Raw genomic sequence first — 19,981 nt, 5'->3', positions numbered from 1 at the left:
CTGGCTGTGCCATGTCTTCTGACTGAGCTCTCTTTATAGCTGTCTCCCAGGTGAGGAGCTCTGTTCAAAGCATAGAGCATGTAAGGAAGCGGAAGCAGCAGTACACGGAGGGAGCATCGAACCCTAGCAGCTGCAGGAACTGGGGTGCAGGATGCATGATGGTGTGTGCAAGTGCTAGCACACAGCAAGCCAGGCCGGCTGGTGACTGTGGTAAGTGGTGTGGGAGTCAGGGGATAGGCTGCACACACTGTGTGTGGCACAGCAGTGGCTGGAGGAATCTATATTGCACAGATATATATATATATATTCTGCTTGTGGGCTTTCATGCTGATTTGTCAGCAAGGGGAATAGGATGAGGCCATTTGTGCTGTTTGCAAGTGACTGGGTATTGTGCATGTGCTGAGCTGCATGGCTGTGTACATATACATGAATTGCATGTATACACAAACTACATCTATACATGCACATGCTGTGCATGCACATACAGCATCTGTGTGCGTGCTCACTGCCAATGCTAGAATGTCAGTGCTGCAGCACCCTCATCTCTCTTGGTCTGATGGATATGGCAAACCCCAACACAAAGCAACCTCAGTGCAGGCTTTCCCAGAGGTGCTCCTGTAAGCAAACTCAGGTGGCTGCTCCCTTCCCTCCTAACTGCCCCTGCAGGCCCCAGAACCTGCGCTGACAGCCTGCTGTGTTATGTCCTTAGAACCCTCCCCAGAACCTAGCAGAGCTGTTTGTATTTCACTTAAGGACCTCTGAAAGCAGCAGTTGAGGGAAAAAGCGAAGCATCTGTCAGCAGCAAACACCCATGGCACAAGGCTGGCAGCTTGTACCAGCTCATGCTTGCGTCTTGCAGCATCATACCCCTCCTATGGCTGCCCGTGTGCTTGGGGGCTGAAGGGTGACAGCCATGAGGTGGGCTCCCAGAACGAGGGCTGGGAACCACAGTGCCATCCCCTGTTAAAGCCCATCGGAGTGCGAGGGCTGCCGTGCGTAATACAGAGAAAACCTCAGGCCAGGCTTACTCATTTGGGGCTCTCACTGCTGTCTCGCTGCCCTCCGAACACACAGTGCAGAGGGGCTGCATGCACTCATTTGGGGAGCCCCGTGCATACCAAAATGCATGGCTGTGTGATGGCTGTGGGCGCTCCATGCACCACAGCTGTGGGATGTTCCTGCAAGCAGCTGGGGTCCTGCCCAGCACAACGTGCAGCATCGGGGCTGCTCACTGTGTAGTTCTGCAAGAGATACATGGCACCTGAGAAATACTGGCTGCTCTGCCTGTGAGGTTCACATCACACCAAGTGTGCAATTCGCTTGAGATACGCTTTAAAATCTTGGGTGACATCTGGATGCTCAGACTTCATCTGTCCCAAAGGTGAAAGATTATGCCTTATGGGGATATTGTTGGGGTAAAAACTCCCCAGCCCATTCGAGCTGCATTTAGGCAATTGGATCTTTCATAAATAAAAGGAGTGAAGAATAAAAGAGAAAGCCACCAGTGAGCAGGTTGTGCTGCCTTGCTGAGGCTGAGCAAGGTTGGTGCCCACTCCCACCATGTGCCTGCAGCAGCAGGCCAGGCTGCATGAGGTGCTTCTCAGGGCAAAGAAAGGTAATTTCTCTCTGAAGGTGGTAGTTGCTCAGAAAGTAGTGACTGCTGTCTGATGATGGTCAGTGTGAGCAAACAGAGGGCAGTCCCAGACAGTAATATAGGCACCAGATGGTTCATCAGATCTAATATAAACTGGGGGAAGTTATGAGCTAAGCTGACCAGATGGGGGGAAAAAAAAAAAAAAAAAAAAAAAAAAAAGTAACTGTTTGTGGATGGAAAAAAAAAAAATAAAAAAAAAAAACAAAAAAACAACAAATCAAGAGCTCTTTCAGAAGTGTTTACGAAGGAAACAATTTTGGCAGACGTTTAATCTGATAACTGTTAAAAATGATAAAACAATACTTAGAAAACAAAAAAGGGAAAAGAGTTCATAATGTACGTGAGGAAGATAGCGTTATGTGGTCAACATAATTCTGTTGACACCTGGTTTTGACTTAGTCCCTGAAGTCCTATGACTACTGGGTAATGATCTTGAGAGGCACATACAATGGTATTACAGGTATGCTGGTTAGAAAAGGCTGGCTGTCTGATCCCAATAAAATAGCTGTGAAAAGACACATGGACTCATGTCTTGAAGTAGGAAATAGCACTACACGGGTGTTCCCAGTGGTTTATCTGGGACAGGAATATTCATCCTACACTTCTCCAACTGTTTAATGCAATATTAGAGACCCACTGGAAGAATCAGGAGCTGCAACTTTCAAGGGGAGAATTTTAGAAACAAAAAACTCCCATAAGAGTAATAAAGGAAAGCAGACAGACTGATGAAGACAGCACCAGATAAGCAAGAGAAGCCACATCTTTAACTCTTTCCAGGACAGGGATGCACATGAAGCATCATTGGCTGCACATCCCTTCCTGGAGTGTCCAACCCTACAGGAAGCTTCACTGGGAGAAAACTGGCCAAGCCCAGCAGCTCTACACGAGAACCTGTGTTTTTTAAGTGGAAGCTTTATCTTTATTAGTATTAGCATCAATTGTTTCCTCTTCTCTAGAAAGATATTGAAAGATTTATTTGACTTTTGTCTCCTGTTATTTTACAATCTAATGCTATGGGCGTGATTTCTTACTGAGGAACAGGAAGGAAAACTGGTATGACTAAGTTCACCTCAACCTTTCAGAGGTGCCAGAGCAAACACTCAGCCCCTGCCCACTCAGTTGAAGTCATGGTGAGTGAAGTCCACTCAAAGACAGTAGCAAAATCCACAGGGGCTCACTGGAAAGAGATAATGCTCAAGGCAAAGGTCACCGTCAACCTGGAAAGTTTCTTCTGGTGAAGAAAAAAAAAAAGAAAAAAAAGAAAGTAAAAAAGTGGTACAGCTGGCCTTAAAACCTCACAGCTCTGCTGTAACATGCCATTGCTCATGGTGAGGGGATACTGACCTCCCCTAGCTCTGAGACTGCACAGGACTGCACTGTGGTCCACTGGGAGCTCAGCACCATGACACGGCTGTAGCATGTTGCCATTAAACATGTAGCTCTGCTGCAGATGCTGTATGGCCTGTGCTGGGCACACCACAGTCCCTAAGGGTTGGGAAAACCCGCTGGCACTATCAGAAGCCCTAATCCTGCCTGGATTTTCTGTGCTTAGCGCAGCCAGTTCTTGGAATTGGGCTTATGCAACCATCCTCTTGAAAAAGAGCCTTCTCCTCACCAAGGGATTACAACAACCCTTGTGGCAGTCCTGGGGAACATGTTTACATGCAGCAGTAGAACCACAGGGGTGCTACAGTGATGCCACTCACCCCGCTACTCACTTGGAAAGATCCCGGCACAGCGCTCTGAAGTGAGGCGTTGGTGTCACTGTCCCTGGAGGCATTCAAGAACCACAGAGATGCAGCATGGAGGGACACGGATTAGCAGGCATAGATTGGTGGTTGGATGATTGGACTTGATGACCTTAGAGATCTTTTCCACTCTTAATGGCACCAAGCCATAGATGCCCAGGATTTGATTCATGAATTTCACAGCATTTCCACAATCTCCTCCTCTGCTTTTCACTGCCAAAAACTGTCTGAATCATACAACCTCCTGGCCCAATGCCTCTGCTAGCAGAAATTCTTGGAGCATTAGCAGCCAAAGAGCGGCTGTAAGTGAGGAGCATGAAAATGTCACATGGGAACAAAACCAAAGCATGGAAAATAGTTCATATGGTTGCAAGACACTGAAGCAGGAGTGCACAATATTCTGGGGTTAAATGTTTTTACCTTGATAAGTAGGACTGGCTCAGTTCAATTAATCCTGAAAGCATTAAAAGAGCACTAGATAAGGCACATGCTGAGCAGCTAGACCTGGAAGAACATGTTGCCTGTCCTATGCTTTGCTTTTTTCTCTTTGTAATGCTATAACATGATTGAAAGAATAGCAATAACAGCAGAGTGACACAACCCTACAGCAAAGGAGAACAAACCTAAATGCAGCAGCTATGGGTGCAGAAACAAAGGAAGAAAAAAACTGCTTACCTTTGGAAGGTCTCAGGTAGGCACAGATCTCCAGCAAGATACCGTCACCTCCACTGCCAGCCCTTAAATGAGGTCTGGGAATGTGTGGATCCTGGCTCCAGCCCTTCAGGTCACTCAGGTTCATTGCACGCACCTGAACTCCCCTGGGTTGGCCCTGCCTTCCCACCAGGTGCTCAATCACTGCTTCATGCTGTGACTTAGCATTTCTGCTACACTCTTGCACAACTACGAGTCTTCAGTTGCTATTTCCTGCTATTCTGCTTCATCAGATTGTATGAGCCAAGACCCTCAAGGTAAAGACAGCTGTCGGTGGACAATAAGGAACTGCACATGAAAGGACAGCACTGGGTATAAGTTGTACTACCTGATGGCACCAACGAGAGCAACAGCAGATCTCTGCTAGCACTGCACTCCAAGTAGATGCCAGCCCTTTAAATTAGAGCCAAAGAGTACTGAGAAGAGCCAGAAAGTGCCTGAGATACCTTGCCTCAAAAGGAGCATCTGTGTTGCCTAGCTCACAGTCAACTGTGTTCAAAACACTTGGAGCTCTGGAACTGCAGAGGTGCTGAATTTAGGACAGGTCCTTCCATTTTGTCACCAAACCATCAATAATCACTCAACTTGCTCTGCTTCTGTCTAGCAGTGATTTCATACAGATCTTTAATCATCAGTGTAACAAAGAAGAGTCAGACTTCTTACCAAAGACACCACAAATTCCTACAGCTACTCGTGTGCCCGAGACTTTCTTATCCCTCACAAGACAACTTTATCTTTTGTTCCTGGAAACCCACACTGGTTGCTTTTCATTTCCTTTTTCTTTCTAGATGTTTATAAACAGTTCAATCAGTTGTTCTCCTATTCTTCTGAGAAGTTCATCTGACCCATGTAACTCCCAGTTTCCTCCTTTTGGGGTTCTAAGAGTACTTTCCCAGGAAATAGGAATAGAATTGGGAAGGGTGCCTGCAGGGTCTCCCAGGCCTTGGAGAAGAGCCCTCACATATGTGCAATGCTCCCAATGGGCCAGGAGCTGCGTTTTATGGTGAGGATGCTCTTTGCTTCATCCCACGGGCTGGAGTATAGCAGCCTCATGGCATGGGGACGCTGATGGGTAGCAGCTTCAACATCTGGTAGAGGGGTGACACTGCAGGACTGAGCCTCAACCATGGTCAATATGCGTTAGCCAGGGTTTAGCCATCAGTTCTGGCAGGAATAATTTTGCTGTCAGTACCAGCAGGAAGCATGTCTTTGGAAAATGACTGGGATGACAAAGAAACCAGAAGCTAGGAAGATTTCCTGTGGGAGTGCAAGCAGGGGATCTCATAGCATGTACTTGAAACCACCAACCCTGCATGCACTTGGGTTTCAGTATGCAAGGCAGGCGGACAAGATGAAGGCAATTAAAACCGCGGAAGGTAGTTTATGCATCATTGTTCATGATGGCACTGAATGAGCTGTCCTCTTTCCTGTTTCGGACACAATGCCAGATACATTACTTGAAATGCAGCTTTCGATCCTCAGTGCCGCCTGTGTTATTAACCCAGGCTAAGCAACACTTGCACTGGGGGAGTACAGAAATGACAGAGCAATTTCAGACATACATATGCACAACCTCCACCCACATTTTCAGGGTACATTCTTTTAGAAACAAAACCAGTGCAATATCCAAAGTGGGGAAGGGAGATGAGTGAGACATTGTGTCTGGATCAAAAGCACATAACAGAATGTGAGCATTATGGGGTCACGCTGGTTTGGAATGTCTTAGCATCTCCAGTATTTTTGTAGAAACCAAGCAGCAACTGTGAAACAGTTTCCTTCCTTGGAGGGCCAATAGGAGAGAGCGGGCTGCTGCATCTGGCAGAGCTACTCTGGTACATGGCAGTGCCTACTCTTCCAGGAAGGCAGATGTGGTGTAAAGATTACTCTCTCTTTCAGTGATTCCCCACTGAACCACTGCCAGGCTCGCTGGCAGGCTATACCAGATCTGTGCTGATTGCCTCTGCAGCCCCTTGCTGATGGCTCTCGCTACAGGTAGGAGCACAGGTTTTGGACAAGCCTGCCTCACAGTGCTCCTCCCTGCTTCTGCCATGGGGACTGCAAGTGATGGGCACCTGTCCTGAGCCGTGCCCAAAGCAGGCACCTCAGGGCACAAGGAGGTGCAGATGTTTGCAGCCCAGACAGACTCTCAGCATGTCTTGCCATTCCTGTGGCATCAGTAGAGCCTGGTCCCAGCTTCCTGGCCGACACGGCCAGGAGCTGCAGCTGGCTGAAAATAGCGTCATGGGGAAGGACCCAGAGGTAGATTTTTTTCCCCACTGGAAAGCTATTCTGAAGACACACTAAGATTAATAAATCTCTTCACTAAGCCTGTTATGGATGAACACTGTGGCTGGAAACACGGAGCCTGTTTCCTGGGGAGCTTTCATGGAAGCAGGTAGGATGAGATAGGATGTTGCAGACTTGCAGGAACAAACAACCTCCCTCTCCGTGTCCCCACAGCTTCAGTGGGCCTCTGCAGCACCACAGAGTGTTGCCTTGCTCCTCTTCAGGTCTTGGCTAAACCTGAGCTCAGTGCTGGGAGCAATGCCATCTAGGTCAGAGGGAACTTCTCAGAGGCAGCATCACTTCCCCTCACCATGGCATCAGTCATATCTGGGACAAGGAAAGAGGGTTAGGGCTGTTCCTGGACCTCTTGGTGAGCTGGGGTTCAGCGTGGGGCTTGAGCATGCCCCAGTGAGCAGCTGCTGGCAGAAGTGGGACAGGAATTCCCATGCACCCAAGAAGTAACAGAAAATTTTAAAATTGAGCATTTTTTAAGTAAGTTTTCATGACTTCTGGCCTGCTCTTAAGACAAATACCAGTGTATTCCTGACTCAATCTACCAGCTTTTGCCAACTGAGTTTATTTCTCAGGAATAAATGTACTGAGGAGCTGTGTGTCCTCATAGAAGTTTGCTCACTCAAGTGCTGCACTCCATCCTTTGTTCAATCATGTTTATAAGAAATATCCTTGTTTAAATGGAAAAAAAAAACCCATATGAAAAAAACTTTATACTTGCTTTCTCTGCATGCAGAGTACATGTTTGTCAGGACATGTGCCTTGTGACAAGTTGACAAGTTAAGAGAGAACATTTTGGGGAAGGGAAACTTCTGACAGCTCATACCTGACAGATGAATGCATTATAACACTCCCAATGGGCCTGATCCTCACTGGGAGAAGGTAGCACCTGACTCTGGTCACGATATGCTGATTTACAACAAAAAAAATCTGTCTGAAAGAGTGACAGAAAGCAGTGGTGGACAGCCTCCAAAGAGGCTTTGCATCTTGTCACCCAAAACATGCGCAGGAGATGGCCCTTGCTGCAGACAACTGACATGTATCAACTCACACATCACATGCGAGTGTCACAAGAAGACTAAGCAAAAGGGGAGTGTTGGGAGGAGAGGCGGCAGAGGAACATGTAATACAGGCCCTTGGACAGATAGGAAAAACTGGATTTGCATTTCAAGTTTTCAGCGTCCCAAAAGGCAGTGATCTTCCAGGAGGGAAGCCTGATGGCCCAGGGCTGTCCCTCCACTTGTAGGGGCAGGGTGCAGGGATGCTCCATGAGCAGTTCTCCATTTTCTCTCTCATAAGTTTCATGCAGCATCCCATGGCCTTAAAGGTAGAAGACAAAGGTGAAGAGAAAGGACATATTTTGTCTCCAATTCTTCATGACTTCCATTTGTCTGATATTCCCTCCTATTAATTCTTTACAGAAAAGAGATTTCAGCAGCATCATACTCTACAAACCAGGCAGGTAGCCAGCGCTCTGTAAACCCCCAACCTGCAGCTGAACAGAAAGATGAGAGCTTTTACTGTCAAAAGACTGCTCAGAGAGATCAGTGTCCATCCAACTCTTAGCTACCATTGGAAACATCACATATCAAGAGATCCACAGCTGAAACTATGAAAGACATAAACACATAAACACATCTACATTCAAAGGCCCTTACTCAAAACTGAACTGGGATGCAACAAACCAGCCCCCACATTCACAAAAAAAAAAAAAAAAAAAAAAAAAAAAAAAGAATAAAGAAAAGACAGAAAGAAAGAAAGAAGGAAGGGGAAATTCAGATTAGTCACAAAGAAGTTCCCCTGCCTGCCTCTGTGCACATAAAACCCTCTCCTGAAGGCAGCGTGTTCATTTCATTTCTGCTCCTGGGGCAGGAGCACCTATCTCATCCGCTTTGTGCTCCACAGGCCCTCCTGTGCTCCTCGTCCCTGCCCTGCTGGCAGAGATGGAAGAACAGTCAGATACGGAATTGAGAAAGCACAACGATCAGAAGGACTGTGAAAAGGAGCCTGCTGGCATCATGAGTGATGATGAGTGGAAGGGCTGGCAAAAAGGACAGGCTAAGAGGAACACGCTGTACCTCGTGTCTGCAGCCACTCAGTGGATATTACTGCTTGCCTGCTTGATTTACCTTGGTACAGATTCTCTGCAACTCTGGACGGTAAGAGCTCTTGTTCAACCCATTGTCTTCTGGCCTGTAGAACTTAGTATGGGGCTTCGTTAGCAAAGACAAAGGTTTATCCCTATTCTAGCCGTAAGGTTCTGATGCATTCCTAATAATTCTCACACCTTTCTTATACCTCTTGTCCTCACAATAGTGCCCCGTGTCACCAACTACAGGGCTGGGGGACAAGCTGTCAAGAAGTGGGATGGTTCCAGGAATGCACTGTGCAGCAGCACCCTTGGAAGAGGTCTGTCCCCCCATGACTCCAGCCCCACCACTTCATCAGCTGCTAGTGAGCTGACTTGCAGTGACTTGTGTATGCTCTTTTAATTGAGATTGTCTGAGTGGATAGTTACTTTTATTAAGTGCAAAATGAAGGACCAGAAACCAGGTAGCTTATAAACTTCTCCTGAATTTTAAAATATACTATATATGCAGGTAGATATGTCAGAATGCAAGCTAGCCTGTGACAGCTCTAGCAAGAATCTGGAAACCCTACAGTGCTCCCAGGCTGCATGCACACTGGGCTTTGGGAACAGCCATCTGTGTTTGCAGAGGACGGTTCAAGCCTGTGTGTGTCTACACAAGAGAAAGATGCTGAGTATGAGACCAGAGGGTTTCATTTACATACTGCAGACAATATGCCTAACTGAGATGCTTGAGATTTGTAAACTTTTAGTAAACCTGCAGCAAGTACATTTTCCTCTTTCACACGTTTGCAGATTATCAACAAGATTTCACTGCTATTTCAGTGCTGCTTATGCACAAGCTACCCTTCCCACATCTTCTCCAGGAGCAGTGATTACTTTGAAGTGTGTTGTGCTTCATGTTACCAGTGTTCATTCTGTCCTCTCACTTAGACATGACAGAGAAGCAAGCCAGGCATATGACACTGCAAGGGAGAGACGGCCTGATGTTCTAGGTGCTTTGCTGTGCAATGAAAACACTCATGCTCTGAGCAAATTTCACTGTCCTGTACCTCACAGCAGTTGTTAAATTTTACAGTGATGTCACTGATAACACTAAGAGATAACACATTTCATTCAGTTTAGTCTTCTACTATGTTGGGGTTTTTTTGTTTGTTTATTTGTGGTTTTTTTTTGAGAGAAGCTGCATTTAAAGCCAATGGAGATGGGGAAGCTGTGGTGCCCTGCTTGAATAAGGGTGGTGATAAGGGCAGTGAGGTTCAGGCACAGGCTGCACAGAGAAAAGGGGGATGCCCCATCCCTGGAAATATTAAAGGTCAGGCTGGATGGGGCTCTCAGCACCTAATGGAGCTGTATGTTCAGTGCAGGGGATTGGAGCTTGATGACCTTTAAAGATCCCTTCCAACTCAAACAATTCTATGAGTCTATGAAACACAGAAACCTCTCTAGGGTCCCACTCTGGTTGCAAGCCCTCAACTCTCAGGAGTTCTCTGCTCTGTAAAAATGTAAACTCAAGTCTTCTGCCACCTGAGAAAGATGGCAGCGCAGCCTGTCAGCCTTACAAATCCTAGACAGAAGCTGATGAGGAGAAGACATGCAGGCCTGGAGTTTCCCTCCTCAATAGAAATGACTGAAACAGGGTGCTCAAGGAGCAGCAGCCGCTGCAGAGGAAAAGCCGAGGCCCTGGGAGCCATCAGGAAGGACTCCTCCAGCTTTAAACACTTGCTAAGTGCAAGCTCAAAACCTGTTCCCACTATTTTAAGCACCAAGTGCTCTATTTGACAGGGCATGCTGTGTGGGAGAGGTCTCATGGGCTATACCCTGGGGGGCTTTTATCGCATGAGAATTACAGGGCTTTGTAGGATAACCATGGACTCACCTTAAAAAAGCAGAGGGAGCAGTGCTAATCAGACCTGACTCTGGGGGCAGTTCAGGGAGACAGACTTGGGAGGGAGTGCACAGCACCATCTGGGTGGCAGGCCCAGAGAGCTGGGGCCTGGCAGTGACCAAGAGGCTGTTCCTGCTCTTGGGAAGCTCCATAGCAGGACAGTGCCATGCTAATTGTAATAGATAGTAGCTGTGCTTTTTCATAGAAAGATCATGTTTGATTACTTTCCATTGTCCTCACAAATCCCTAAATCCCACTGGACTACTCAGCAAAAACACAGTGTAAATAATGTTACGAAACATGTTCAAGAATGAGAGAATCTGCACAACAGAACATGCTTAACAAAAATGTACAGCAAGCTGGTTTGTATCACCATGTGGCTAGGAGAGCAAGCCTCAGCTGTGTCCTCCAAATGAGCAACTATTAACAATAGTAACTTGTGTATATGCAGTGCTTGTGACTTCCCATCTCTGCTGAAATTACCTCCTTCTGCTGAGCCAGCTGGGAAAGACCAAGGGCAGGCTGCTTGCAGGTATAGTCAGAGGGTGTGAAACCCCCTAGTGATGAATGCAGGCAAAATAAATGGCACTGGCAGCTCAACAGCTCCTAGTGACCTATTGCAAGATGGTTTTGCTTGAACAGAGCAGGAAAAGGTGCAGGGGAAGTAATTTTACAGAGGTTTAATGTAGATGAGAAAGATATAGTCATAATCCTGGCATACAACTCACTTTCAGCGCACAGTCACCTAAAATTTATTAGATTAATTGATAATGAAGTCCTTCAAGACTTCACCAAAGATATGCCAAACATGTAAAGAGCCTTAGTGACAGTGGGGCTGATTTTTTAGAATTGCCACAAGCTCGTCCCAAACACGTGTTTTATCAGACCCTGTCCACTGACAGCCAGACTGGACAGCTCGCAATGGATGTTGCACGACCTCAGAAGCTCAGTAGTTCTGCACTTAGCTATTTTGTTGGGAAACTACCTGGAAATTTCAGCTGCTTGAGTCAAAGGGTGAGATCCTTGTACATTTGGGCGCCTAGAAACATAATAAGTGTAGCTTCAAGCCACTACAGTGATAGATAGGATCAGTAATGTTCTATCTGGCACCAGATAGCGATGACACAATAAAAGCTTGTCTTCGGTAGTTGCATCCAGCCTCTCAAGCACTACATCAGCTGTAACAGCACTAGAGGGTGCCAGAGCAGACCTTTCCCACTGCCAGCACCCTCTTCACGCTTCAGCACATACAGCACAGCAGGCTGCCACTCTAAACACCTTCCCTGCCCTCTTGCTTCTGCCAGGGTGCAGCACTGGATCCACGGGTCAGCGTGTCTGTCTGTGCTCACCCTCGAGTTTGCTACTTCCAACACTGTTTACGTGCTCACAGTGAGGAGACTGCTGCTGTTTCTGTAACAGATGGGGTAAAAAATATAAAAGATAGCTGGTCAGAAACGTGTTGACACATCTTTGAAAACCCATAGCATAGGCAGAGAAAAAAACACAGCAGCCAGCTTAATCTGTCACTCTTAAGTCAGGCAAGATATTGAAGAATTGTGGTTGTGAAGACACAGCAGATTTGGGCCTCCTGTGGTTAAGATGAGAGATGTGTTAGAGATGATCAGATTTAAAAAAATTCTAATGCAGCAGCTTGGTGCTTTGCATATCTGATCATTAAAATGCCCACTTCTCTATTTGCATTCACTTTTTCTGTTATACATGTAAAATGCAAACCGATTTTAAACATGCCTTAATGCACTTCTAAGGGAGCCACTGGGAGCATTGCATCCTGCAACGGCCTGACCCAGAGTGCAGAGAATGCACCGAGAGCACTTGTTCTGAGCCTACAAAGCCAGAGCCACCTTTCGGTGCCCTGCAGCACGAGGGTGACAGACAGGGCACATCCAACTCTGTGGGCAGGCATCCCCAGCTGCCAGTTGCACTCAAGCAGCCATGCAGAGAGGTTCTGCACCCCAAGGTTCTTCCTGCTTGGTCTACCTTGATCACGCTCACCAAGATGTTTTTCCAGGCAGGACCATATGTCCCTGGTGTGCTCAGCTGCTGGATGAAGGTTGGATTGGCTGGGAATTACTCTAAAGTTTTACTTTATAATAATGGCAGTATGCGCAAGCAAGGTGCATAGCTGGCTAGCAGCGTCCTGTTCCCAGAACAGAAATGAAAGTAAAACTGGCAGAAGCAATGGGACCCAGGGGCATTAACATAGATTTTTTTCTCTTCTTATTTTTTCAGCCTCACAGTGACAAAGTCAAGTGGACCTTCATCCGGTACACAGGTGGGTGGGCAGCCAGCCAGGGGTCTCCTGGTGCTCTGGGGCACTTGTCCCAGTTCCCAAATGGATCCCCATGTTGTCTGGGGGCTCTGGTAGCCCAAGTGCCTGGTGCTGTGGTGTTGGTGGAGGACAAGGCCAGGAGAGCAGAGGAAAGAGGAATAGTGCCATGATGTACAAAACTAATCAATGAGCTTTTCCTCTACGGGATGAAACACAAGAAATTGGAGCAGCTTTCTGCTGTCCATACTTACATACTAAAACAAGCATTCATTCCATTGAAGAACAAAACAACAAAACAAAAAGACTGGAAGGAGCAGTCCTTGAGAGTAGCCCCTGCAGAGAAGGACCTGGGGGTCTTGGTGGGTGAAAAACTTAACATGAGCCAGCAGCGTGCTCTTGCAGCTCAGAAAGCAAATGGTATAATGGGCTCCATCAGAATAGGGGTGGCCTGCAGGGACAGGAAGGTGATTGGCTTTCTCTACTCTGCTCTTGTGATGCCCCATCTGGAGTACTGTGTGCAGGTCTGGAGCCCCAGTACAAGAAAGACAGAGAGCTGTTGGAGAGGGTCCAGAGGAGGGCCACAAAGATGACCAGGGGACTGGAGCAGCTCCCCTGCAAAGATAGGCTGAGGGAGCTGGGCTTGTTCAGCCTGGAGAAAAGAAGGCTGCGGGGTGACCTCATTGCAGCCTTTCAGTACCTAAAGGGAGCCTAGAAACAAGGGGAGTCAACTCTTTGAAAGGGTTGATAACTGCAGGACGAGGGGAAATGGTTTTAAGTTGAGGCAGGGAAGATTTAGATTGGATGTCAGGGGGAAGTTCTTTACCATGGCAGTGGTGAGGTGCTGGAACAGCTGCCCAGAGAGGTTGTGGATGCCCCATCCCTGGAGATGTTCAAGGCCAGATTGGATGGGGTCCCTGGGCAACCTGGTCTAGTATGAAATGGGGAGGCTGGTGGCCCTGCATGTGGCAGGGGGGTTGGAGCTCCATGATCCTTGAGGTCCTTTCCAATCCCAGCCATTCTGTGATTCTGTGAAAACATGTGTTTTTGAGAATTTACTGAGAATTTACACAGTACCCTCTTGGGGTATTTCTGAAACAAGTAAATGATTTCCTGATTTATGAAAAATGCAAATGATTTCCTGGAGAAAAATGAGCATACACATGGTGGCAGAAACAGCAGCGCTCAGCGCACCGTGTAGTTTGCATGCTTTGCCTCATGCCACACCTCAGCAAAAGGAGCAACAACTCAAATTTTCAAGTCACAATGAAAACGTTGTTTGCGCATTTGGTGAATATTACAATGGTGGCCGACAGTCTAACCTAACAGGAAGCCATGTTAGAGAAAAAGCTTGGGAAGTCTGCCCGCTGCAGAACGGGGCTGTGTTGTGCAGACAGACCTGATGACGATGATTTATCATCAGCCTCCCCTGTGTGGTGCACAGCACAGCCGGAGAACATTTCTAGCATAGCTCTGGGAACTGATACTGATCTTTCCCACAGAAAACCTTTCGTAGAAAAGTTTCAATTTCTCCGGATTCTGCTCTGTGTTCATTTATTCCTTCTGTTTCTGTCTACACTGCTCTTTCATCCTACTTTCTCCAAAAGGATCCAAGAACAAAGGCAGGGATTTTTTTTACCCACATCTCCAGAGAAAGCTCTTTTTCCCTTCTTTCCAGCTTGGATAACTTTTCCCTCCTCTTATATGATGCTTTTATTTTCTGTTTCTCTGAGGAATCCATATTTCCTAAACTCATAGGAATGCTTTACTTCTATGTCTTAATTAATAGAGTAAATAAATAATATATAAGCAGAAACCTGGGGAAATTATTCATACAAACTGGAGCTGCAGTCCAAAAGGTGCAGCATGCTCAGGGATGGGAACTTGAAAACTTTCACTGCACATCAAGTATGTCTAGCACAGATGATAACCTAGCTCCAGTCTGCACCATTCTCTAGTTCAGTCTCTTCCTTTCCTATGTTTTTCCACCCTACCTGCAGGTAGACTGTACAAAACTGCCTTCTATCAAGAATATATTTGTCTTAATGGGATCATCTTTTCTCTCTTCTGTTCCAGGCCAAAGCATTGCAGGAGTGGCCATGAATCTCAGTGCTGAATTTACCTCCATTCCTGTCATAAATGGCTCCATCGTGATCCCCTGTGATGGCCTCTATGTGGTGTCTCTGAAGGGTGTTCTTTCTCCTGACCTGGAGAAGGGCTCACTGAAGCTGATGATGCAGAATACAGAAAACAAGAATGCCCCACCCCTCTGGGAGCGAGATGTCCAGAACAGCAGCAACGCGGTAGATCTCATCACGATACTCTACTTGTTTGCTGAAAATAACATCATCCTGTCAACCAGCTCGAACGCCACAATCCAGCATTTGACATTTAGCCTTGTTCTACTAAATCCCATTTTTTGCAACTCATAGATGAAGGCATGAAACATAAAACATAAAGTACAGCTTTTCCTACTGATCCATTTGAACGTAGGAGGCTTGTTCCCCAGGCTGTACTTGTACAGGCAGACTCCCTCCTTGGGGCTGTGGAAAGCCTCAGCTGGGGTGCAGATAAATCACAATGCAAACAGGCTTCATATAGCGCACGCATCTCTTTGGAGCTCTACGCAGCTAGGATGGATCCTTCTAACACTCAACAAAGGGGTGTGTGAAGCCATTGAGGACAACAGAGATGAAAGCCAAAGAAATGTATCCGAGCTTCATTCATATTCAGAGAAACCCTGGGTGTCTCTAGTCACTTGGCAGTACCTGTATATAATACAAACACGCTGTATATTTGCTAAAATAAAGTGCTAAATCAGGAAGATACGCCAGGAAGATACTGCCTTTGCAGAGAACTGGGTAAATGCTCTCTGGCAGGTAAAGGCCATAAAGGGAAGGTGGGCTTCCAAAAGAAGCTAACAGGACTCAACTGGACTGCAGGAAGGTCCTGCAGCTACCTTGGGATCTGTAGGAGCAGCTATGAGAGAGAAGGCTCGCAGGCCATCCCAGCTGTCTGCAGAGTATTGATCCTGAGCCATGTGTCAGGTAGGATGTTTACATCTTGATGCCAGGTCTCAGAGGTGTTAGTCTGAAGGAGAATCTCCCTCAAAAACACACACACAGAATGGCTCAACCCAAAAGTGATCCAGGTACATGAAGTTTGGGAAGAAGCATGAAGGCCCTTCACTTGGTAACTTCTCTCTGATGGACCAAGTGGAACCCGAAGGTCTGCACATCTCCTCAGGGAGGACCGGATAGGTCCGAAGAGTCTTGCTATGAAGGTGTGCACCACAAAGAGGTTCACAACCCAACTTCCATGACACATCTGTGCACCATACGTACCCTGCCTGGCTTCTGCCAGAATCCAAAGACAGGCTGTTCCTGGCCACTGGACCAGGAGCCCATGTTGCAGACAGCAGCTACTGAGGACAACACTGTCTGTGCCCTGAGCACAGCAGGCAGCTGTGGCATTTCTGATTGAACTAGGGCAGATTTTAAGGACAAGTTGACCATCTGGCTTCCAGTGAACCCCAGCAACATTTCAGCATCTCCTCGCTGACTGTACGCTCCAAAGTCTATTATTAAAGGTATTTATATATTTATACTATAGGCATGAGAATGTTATTTCTTAGAAACTTCCAAAGGGAAGGGTTGCAACTTCAGGTTGTCAGAACTAAACTCCACTTGCAGATTTTCCCCATGCCACAGAGCTTTCCTGCTCTGATCAACTCCTCAGCAACCACCTCTGCAGACACAGGTGTCAAAGGCAGCTTCAGAAATCCTCCAGACTTTGGTGAGCATTTCCATGCACATTATACTATTTCTGGTACCTTTTACACACACACCTCCTCAGCTCCGTGGAGGAAACCTCCGTGGCTGAAGCAGTGACTCCACTGAGTGCTGAGAAGCAGCTTCTTCCATCAGGACTGAGCTGCAGGCTGGCTTGTGCCTGCAGGGTGCCTGCAGGGTGCTGCACCACCTGAGAGACTAAGCCTCAATGCTAACAGATCTGTCCCTCAGAAAGGATCAACCTTCCTGTTCAGAGCAGGAGAGGGCATTTCAAACACTGCACATTGAAGTTGACCTAGACTGACCTATATATACATGAACACACACTTGTCTTGAAATAAAGGCTGAAACAATTCAATTCCAGAGCTTAATGACTTTTGAGATTAACTCACCAAGTTTCTATAGTTTCTGTATCATCAGCTTCAGTCTTGTGATCCCTGTCTCCACAAAGCTCAAAGTCTCTTGCATAGATGAGCATTAATTTTTTGCTATTGGGTTGTTAAGTTTCTGTAGCAGCTTGTAGATGGTGCTTATGTTACATCTTACAAATCTGACCGACCAGATTAGTGCACTGAGGTTTTGACTCATCCCTCAAAATCACCTGTGGTAGGATCTGGAAGTTTCTGGAGAAAATCCATGGCTCTGTAGAGACAGGGCTCTGCTGCCCCAACTAATGGGGACTTCATGGTCTGTCTCTCATTGGCCGTTTCACAAGAACCCTTACACAGAATACAGTCATCAGCCAGAGATTACTGACAATGCTAGGATATTAAAGCGATCTCCACTGCTACTACATCTTATGTTTGAGCCACATTACTGCATGAACTGCAGAGGTGGCCACCACATACTCCCTTTGTTTCCCACTTCCTGCATGCCATGAAGGAAGGGACAGAGTGATAAAGCTCATGTAAGAGCCATGGTCACCCCTGAGGAGGAACTGGCCTCGTTGGTGCCCATCAAAACTGCAGAGCTATTGCTTCCTGGCTGAGATGAAACCACTGAGAGCAGAGCGGAGCAGAACCGAGACCAACAACAATAGAAACATTTAGTCACCTTTCACCTCCCTTCAAAAGTCATCACCTTTTCTACCACAAATGGTTACAACTAATGATGAATAATTAACCTGTGGTTTTTAGAGAGCCATCATGAGTCACAGTTATTGGCTGTTCACTTCACTAGCAAGAGAGAACAAGGAAGCTGCAATGTGTTTGGCAAAATGCAGCTGATCCTACTGCTGTAAAGCTGGCACTGCCCAGTGTCAGCAGCAGAAAGCAGAGGACTCCATTTGTCAGGGCTAAAACAGAAAACAGGCTGAAGGTGATTCCACTGAGATGCTGAGCAGCAAGGCAGCGCCCCAGCCAGCAAACCACAGCTAATACTTGTGTGCCATGCAGGCAAAACATCATGGAGCTCAGGCCACTTGTAAGCAGAATGAGGCACTAGAAAGGCTGCAGGCTGAGGCAGGAGGAGATAGTGAGTCTTGGCTGACCTGTTCCAGGGAGATAAGTGCTGGGCAGAAGGAGCAGGCAAGCACAGGCAAGAGGACACCAGGAGAGAGATACCTTGCCAGAAGCAGGTCTGTGGATTGTATTTGCAACTGTGGGACTGGCAGAAAACTAAAGGAGTGCTTCTTCTATGAATCCGCACTCAGTGAAGAAAACCTCTGCAAACATTGAAATACATCCACTGCCTCCTCAAACACCCATTTCCTCATCCTAATGCAAAGACTTGCACATTTAGCTGTTAAAATATGACAGCCAGTGTCAGTTATTCTAAATGGCAATATTAGTCACCTCTTCAGGAGATAAAGTTGTTCCCAGGGGATTACTAGCTAGAGCAAATTCCCAAGCACAAACACAATCCCACCTGTGGACTTGCACTTTTTACTGCTTCTGTGGTTTCAGGGTTGGTCGCCCACACAGCACACTGGTGATCGGCCAAGGCAACAGGGTGTGGAGCTGGGCCACTGGCCAAGGGCCCTTGGGTGATGTATTGGTGTTCATTCAGAGAGCAACAGAACAAAGGCTGAGGCAAGACAAAACTCGATGTGAGTACAACTGTGTTTTCATACTAATTTGATTTACTATTACCATTAAGTCAAAATTCATACCTACTTACTGGCAATCCTGAGACCCACTTGGTTTATTTATTAAAAAAAATCAGTATTGATTTTTTAATTGATGGATTGATAAAGAAACATTTGACCCTCTGTAGGATCTGCTTCACAAGGCACACATCAACGCTGCAATTTCATCACCAAGTAAATCCCTGAGACACTGCATCGCTGCCTTATCTCAAAGAGGTCTAAGGACCTCTGTCCTTTGTCTTCTTTTAATTTAGCGTTTGCGTTCCTGTCCATGTCTGCCTATTTGGATTGCTATCACCGGCACGGAAGGTTAGTGGGACACACACACATCCAGTGGGGACATTATCTGGGGCTATGTGCAGCCTTTTGAAACAATCTGCTTTTCTCCCTGTCACTTCTCTTAAGATACAGAGTACACAGCTGGCAACAAGAAACTTCTTCCAGTGTTTCTTGTGTCCCATGCTTGATGAACTAATTTTGGTGTTTTCCAGACCAGATTGTACATTGTCTCACGAAGCACCCACCCTTTACAAGAAAAGATTTGCTCCTGCTTGCGTGAGCAAGATCTCACTGTGTCCCAGAGGGTTTCAGTAACTTGAACAACTTCCCAGCTATGCTGGAGGATGCTCAACTGCTCTCCTAAGAAGCATCCTCCTTGGAGACAGGGAAGGTACTGCATTGCCATGCCAAGTGCACTGCTGCCCATGCACAGGCACAGACAGAGGGCTCAGCTGCCCTGTGCCAGGCAACAGCCAGGGCTCTGGCCCTTCTGGGCACAGTCACAGGCAGCCTTGCCTCTTGCCTGTGTCTGTGGGAATAACAGCAAGAAGCAGATGAAGGAAATAATCCTCCACAGACACTTCACATTTTCCCAGATATCTACACTGTTTGGACCACACAAGCAGGGACCATCAGCAAGGATGCAGGAGGGGGTGGTCTGAATTGAATGTCTGGTCTCTGGTCTCCAGAAGCAAGACATGTTCTGACACTAATATGTAAAAAGAAAGCCATGCCAGAATGTCAGAGAAAGGGAAATCAGCAACTAAAGCCTGAGCTTAGCGGAAACAATTTGTCCTGGATAATTAACTTCTGTGCCACTCCTACATACTGTAAAAGCGGCCAATCAAAAGTGCAGAGAGACATAAAATCACTAAAAACTGTCTCTGCAGATGCAGTCAGATACAAAGTTAGGCAAGTCATGTATCAGAGATTGAAGACAGAGAGCTGCTTTTTCAAAGGAAACATCAAGCCAGCAGCTAAACGGGAGCAGGGAGTCCAGCAGGAGAGTTTTTCAACACACTGTGAAGATGGCTCTACAGAGAGAAAAGCAGCTTCTCCGCATGCCTCAGAGTGAAAACTCTTGACCAGCACAGAGAATTCCCCTTTGCAGCTGGGAGCAGCCTGCTTGCTGCTGGTTGGCACTGCTCAT

At 46.8% G+C, this 19,981-nt stretch overlaps 1 protein-coding gene and 1 long non-coding RNA gene across 14 annotated transcripts in view; one reads left to right on the top strand and one right to left on the bottom strand.

Moving 5' to 3' along the window:
• The window catches only part of LOC122160617, a 115,841-nt gene that overhangs the window by 12,532 nt on the left and 83,328 nt on the right, over window positions 1-19,981 (bottom strand). Inside the window, exon 1 of one of the 13 annotated variants that reach the window (XR_006168912.1) lies at window positions 4,078-4,121. The exons of 10 other annotated variants lie outside the window; for them this stretch is intronic. This is a non-coding gene — a long non-coding RNA (uncharacterized LOC122160617). 2 more of the 13 variants (XR_006168908.1, XR_006168907.1) reach the window with 2 other exon arrangements.
• TNFSF4 (TNF superfamily member 4) lies at window positions 27-18,396 on the top strand. The gene is made up of 5 exons (XM_042819360.1): window positions 27-210; window positions 8,317-8,570; window positions 12,639-12,681; window positions 14,752-16,264; window positions 18,371-18,396. The coding sequence occupies exons 1-4, from the start codon at window positions 156-158 to the stop codon at window positions 15,105-15,107; spliced, it is 708 nt and encodes a 235-aa protein (XP_042675294.1). The 5' UTR covers window positions 27-155; the 3' UTR covers window positions 15,108-16,264; window positions 18,371-18,396.

Source organism: Centrocercus urophasianus, unplaced genomic scaffold (genome assembly GCF_019232065.1).
Source record: "Centrocercus urophasianus isolate 14NV4802_14NV808 unplaced genomic scaffold, USGS_Curo_1.0 seq_18, whole genome shotgun sequence".
Taxonomy (NCBI): domain Eukaryota; kingdom Metazoa; phylum Chordata; class Aves; order Galliformes; family Phasianidae; genus Centrocercus; species Centrocercus urophasianus.
Note: the sequence above shows the minus strand (reverse complement) of the source record. Positions and strands in the feature narration are given on the sequence as shown.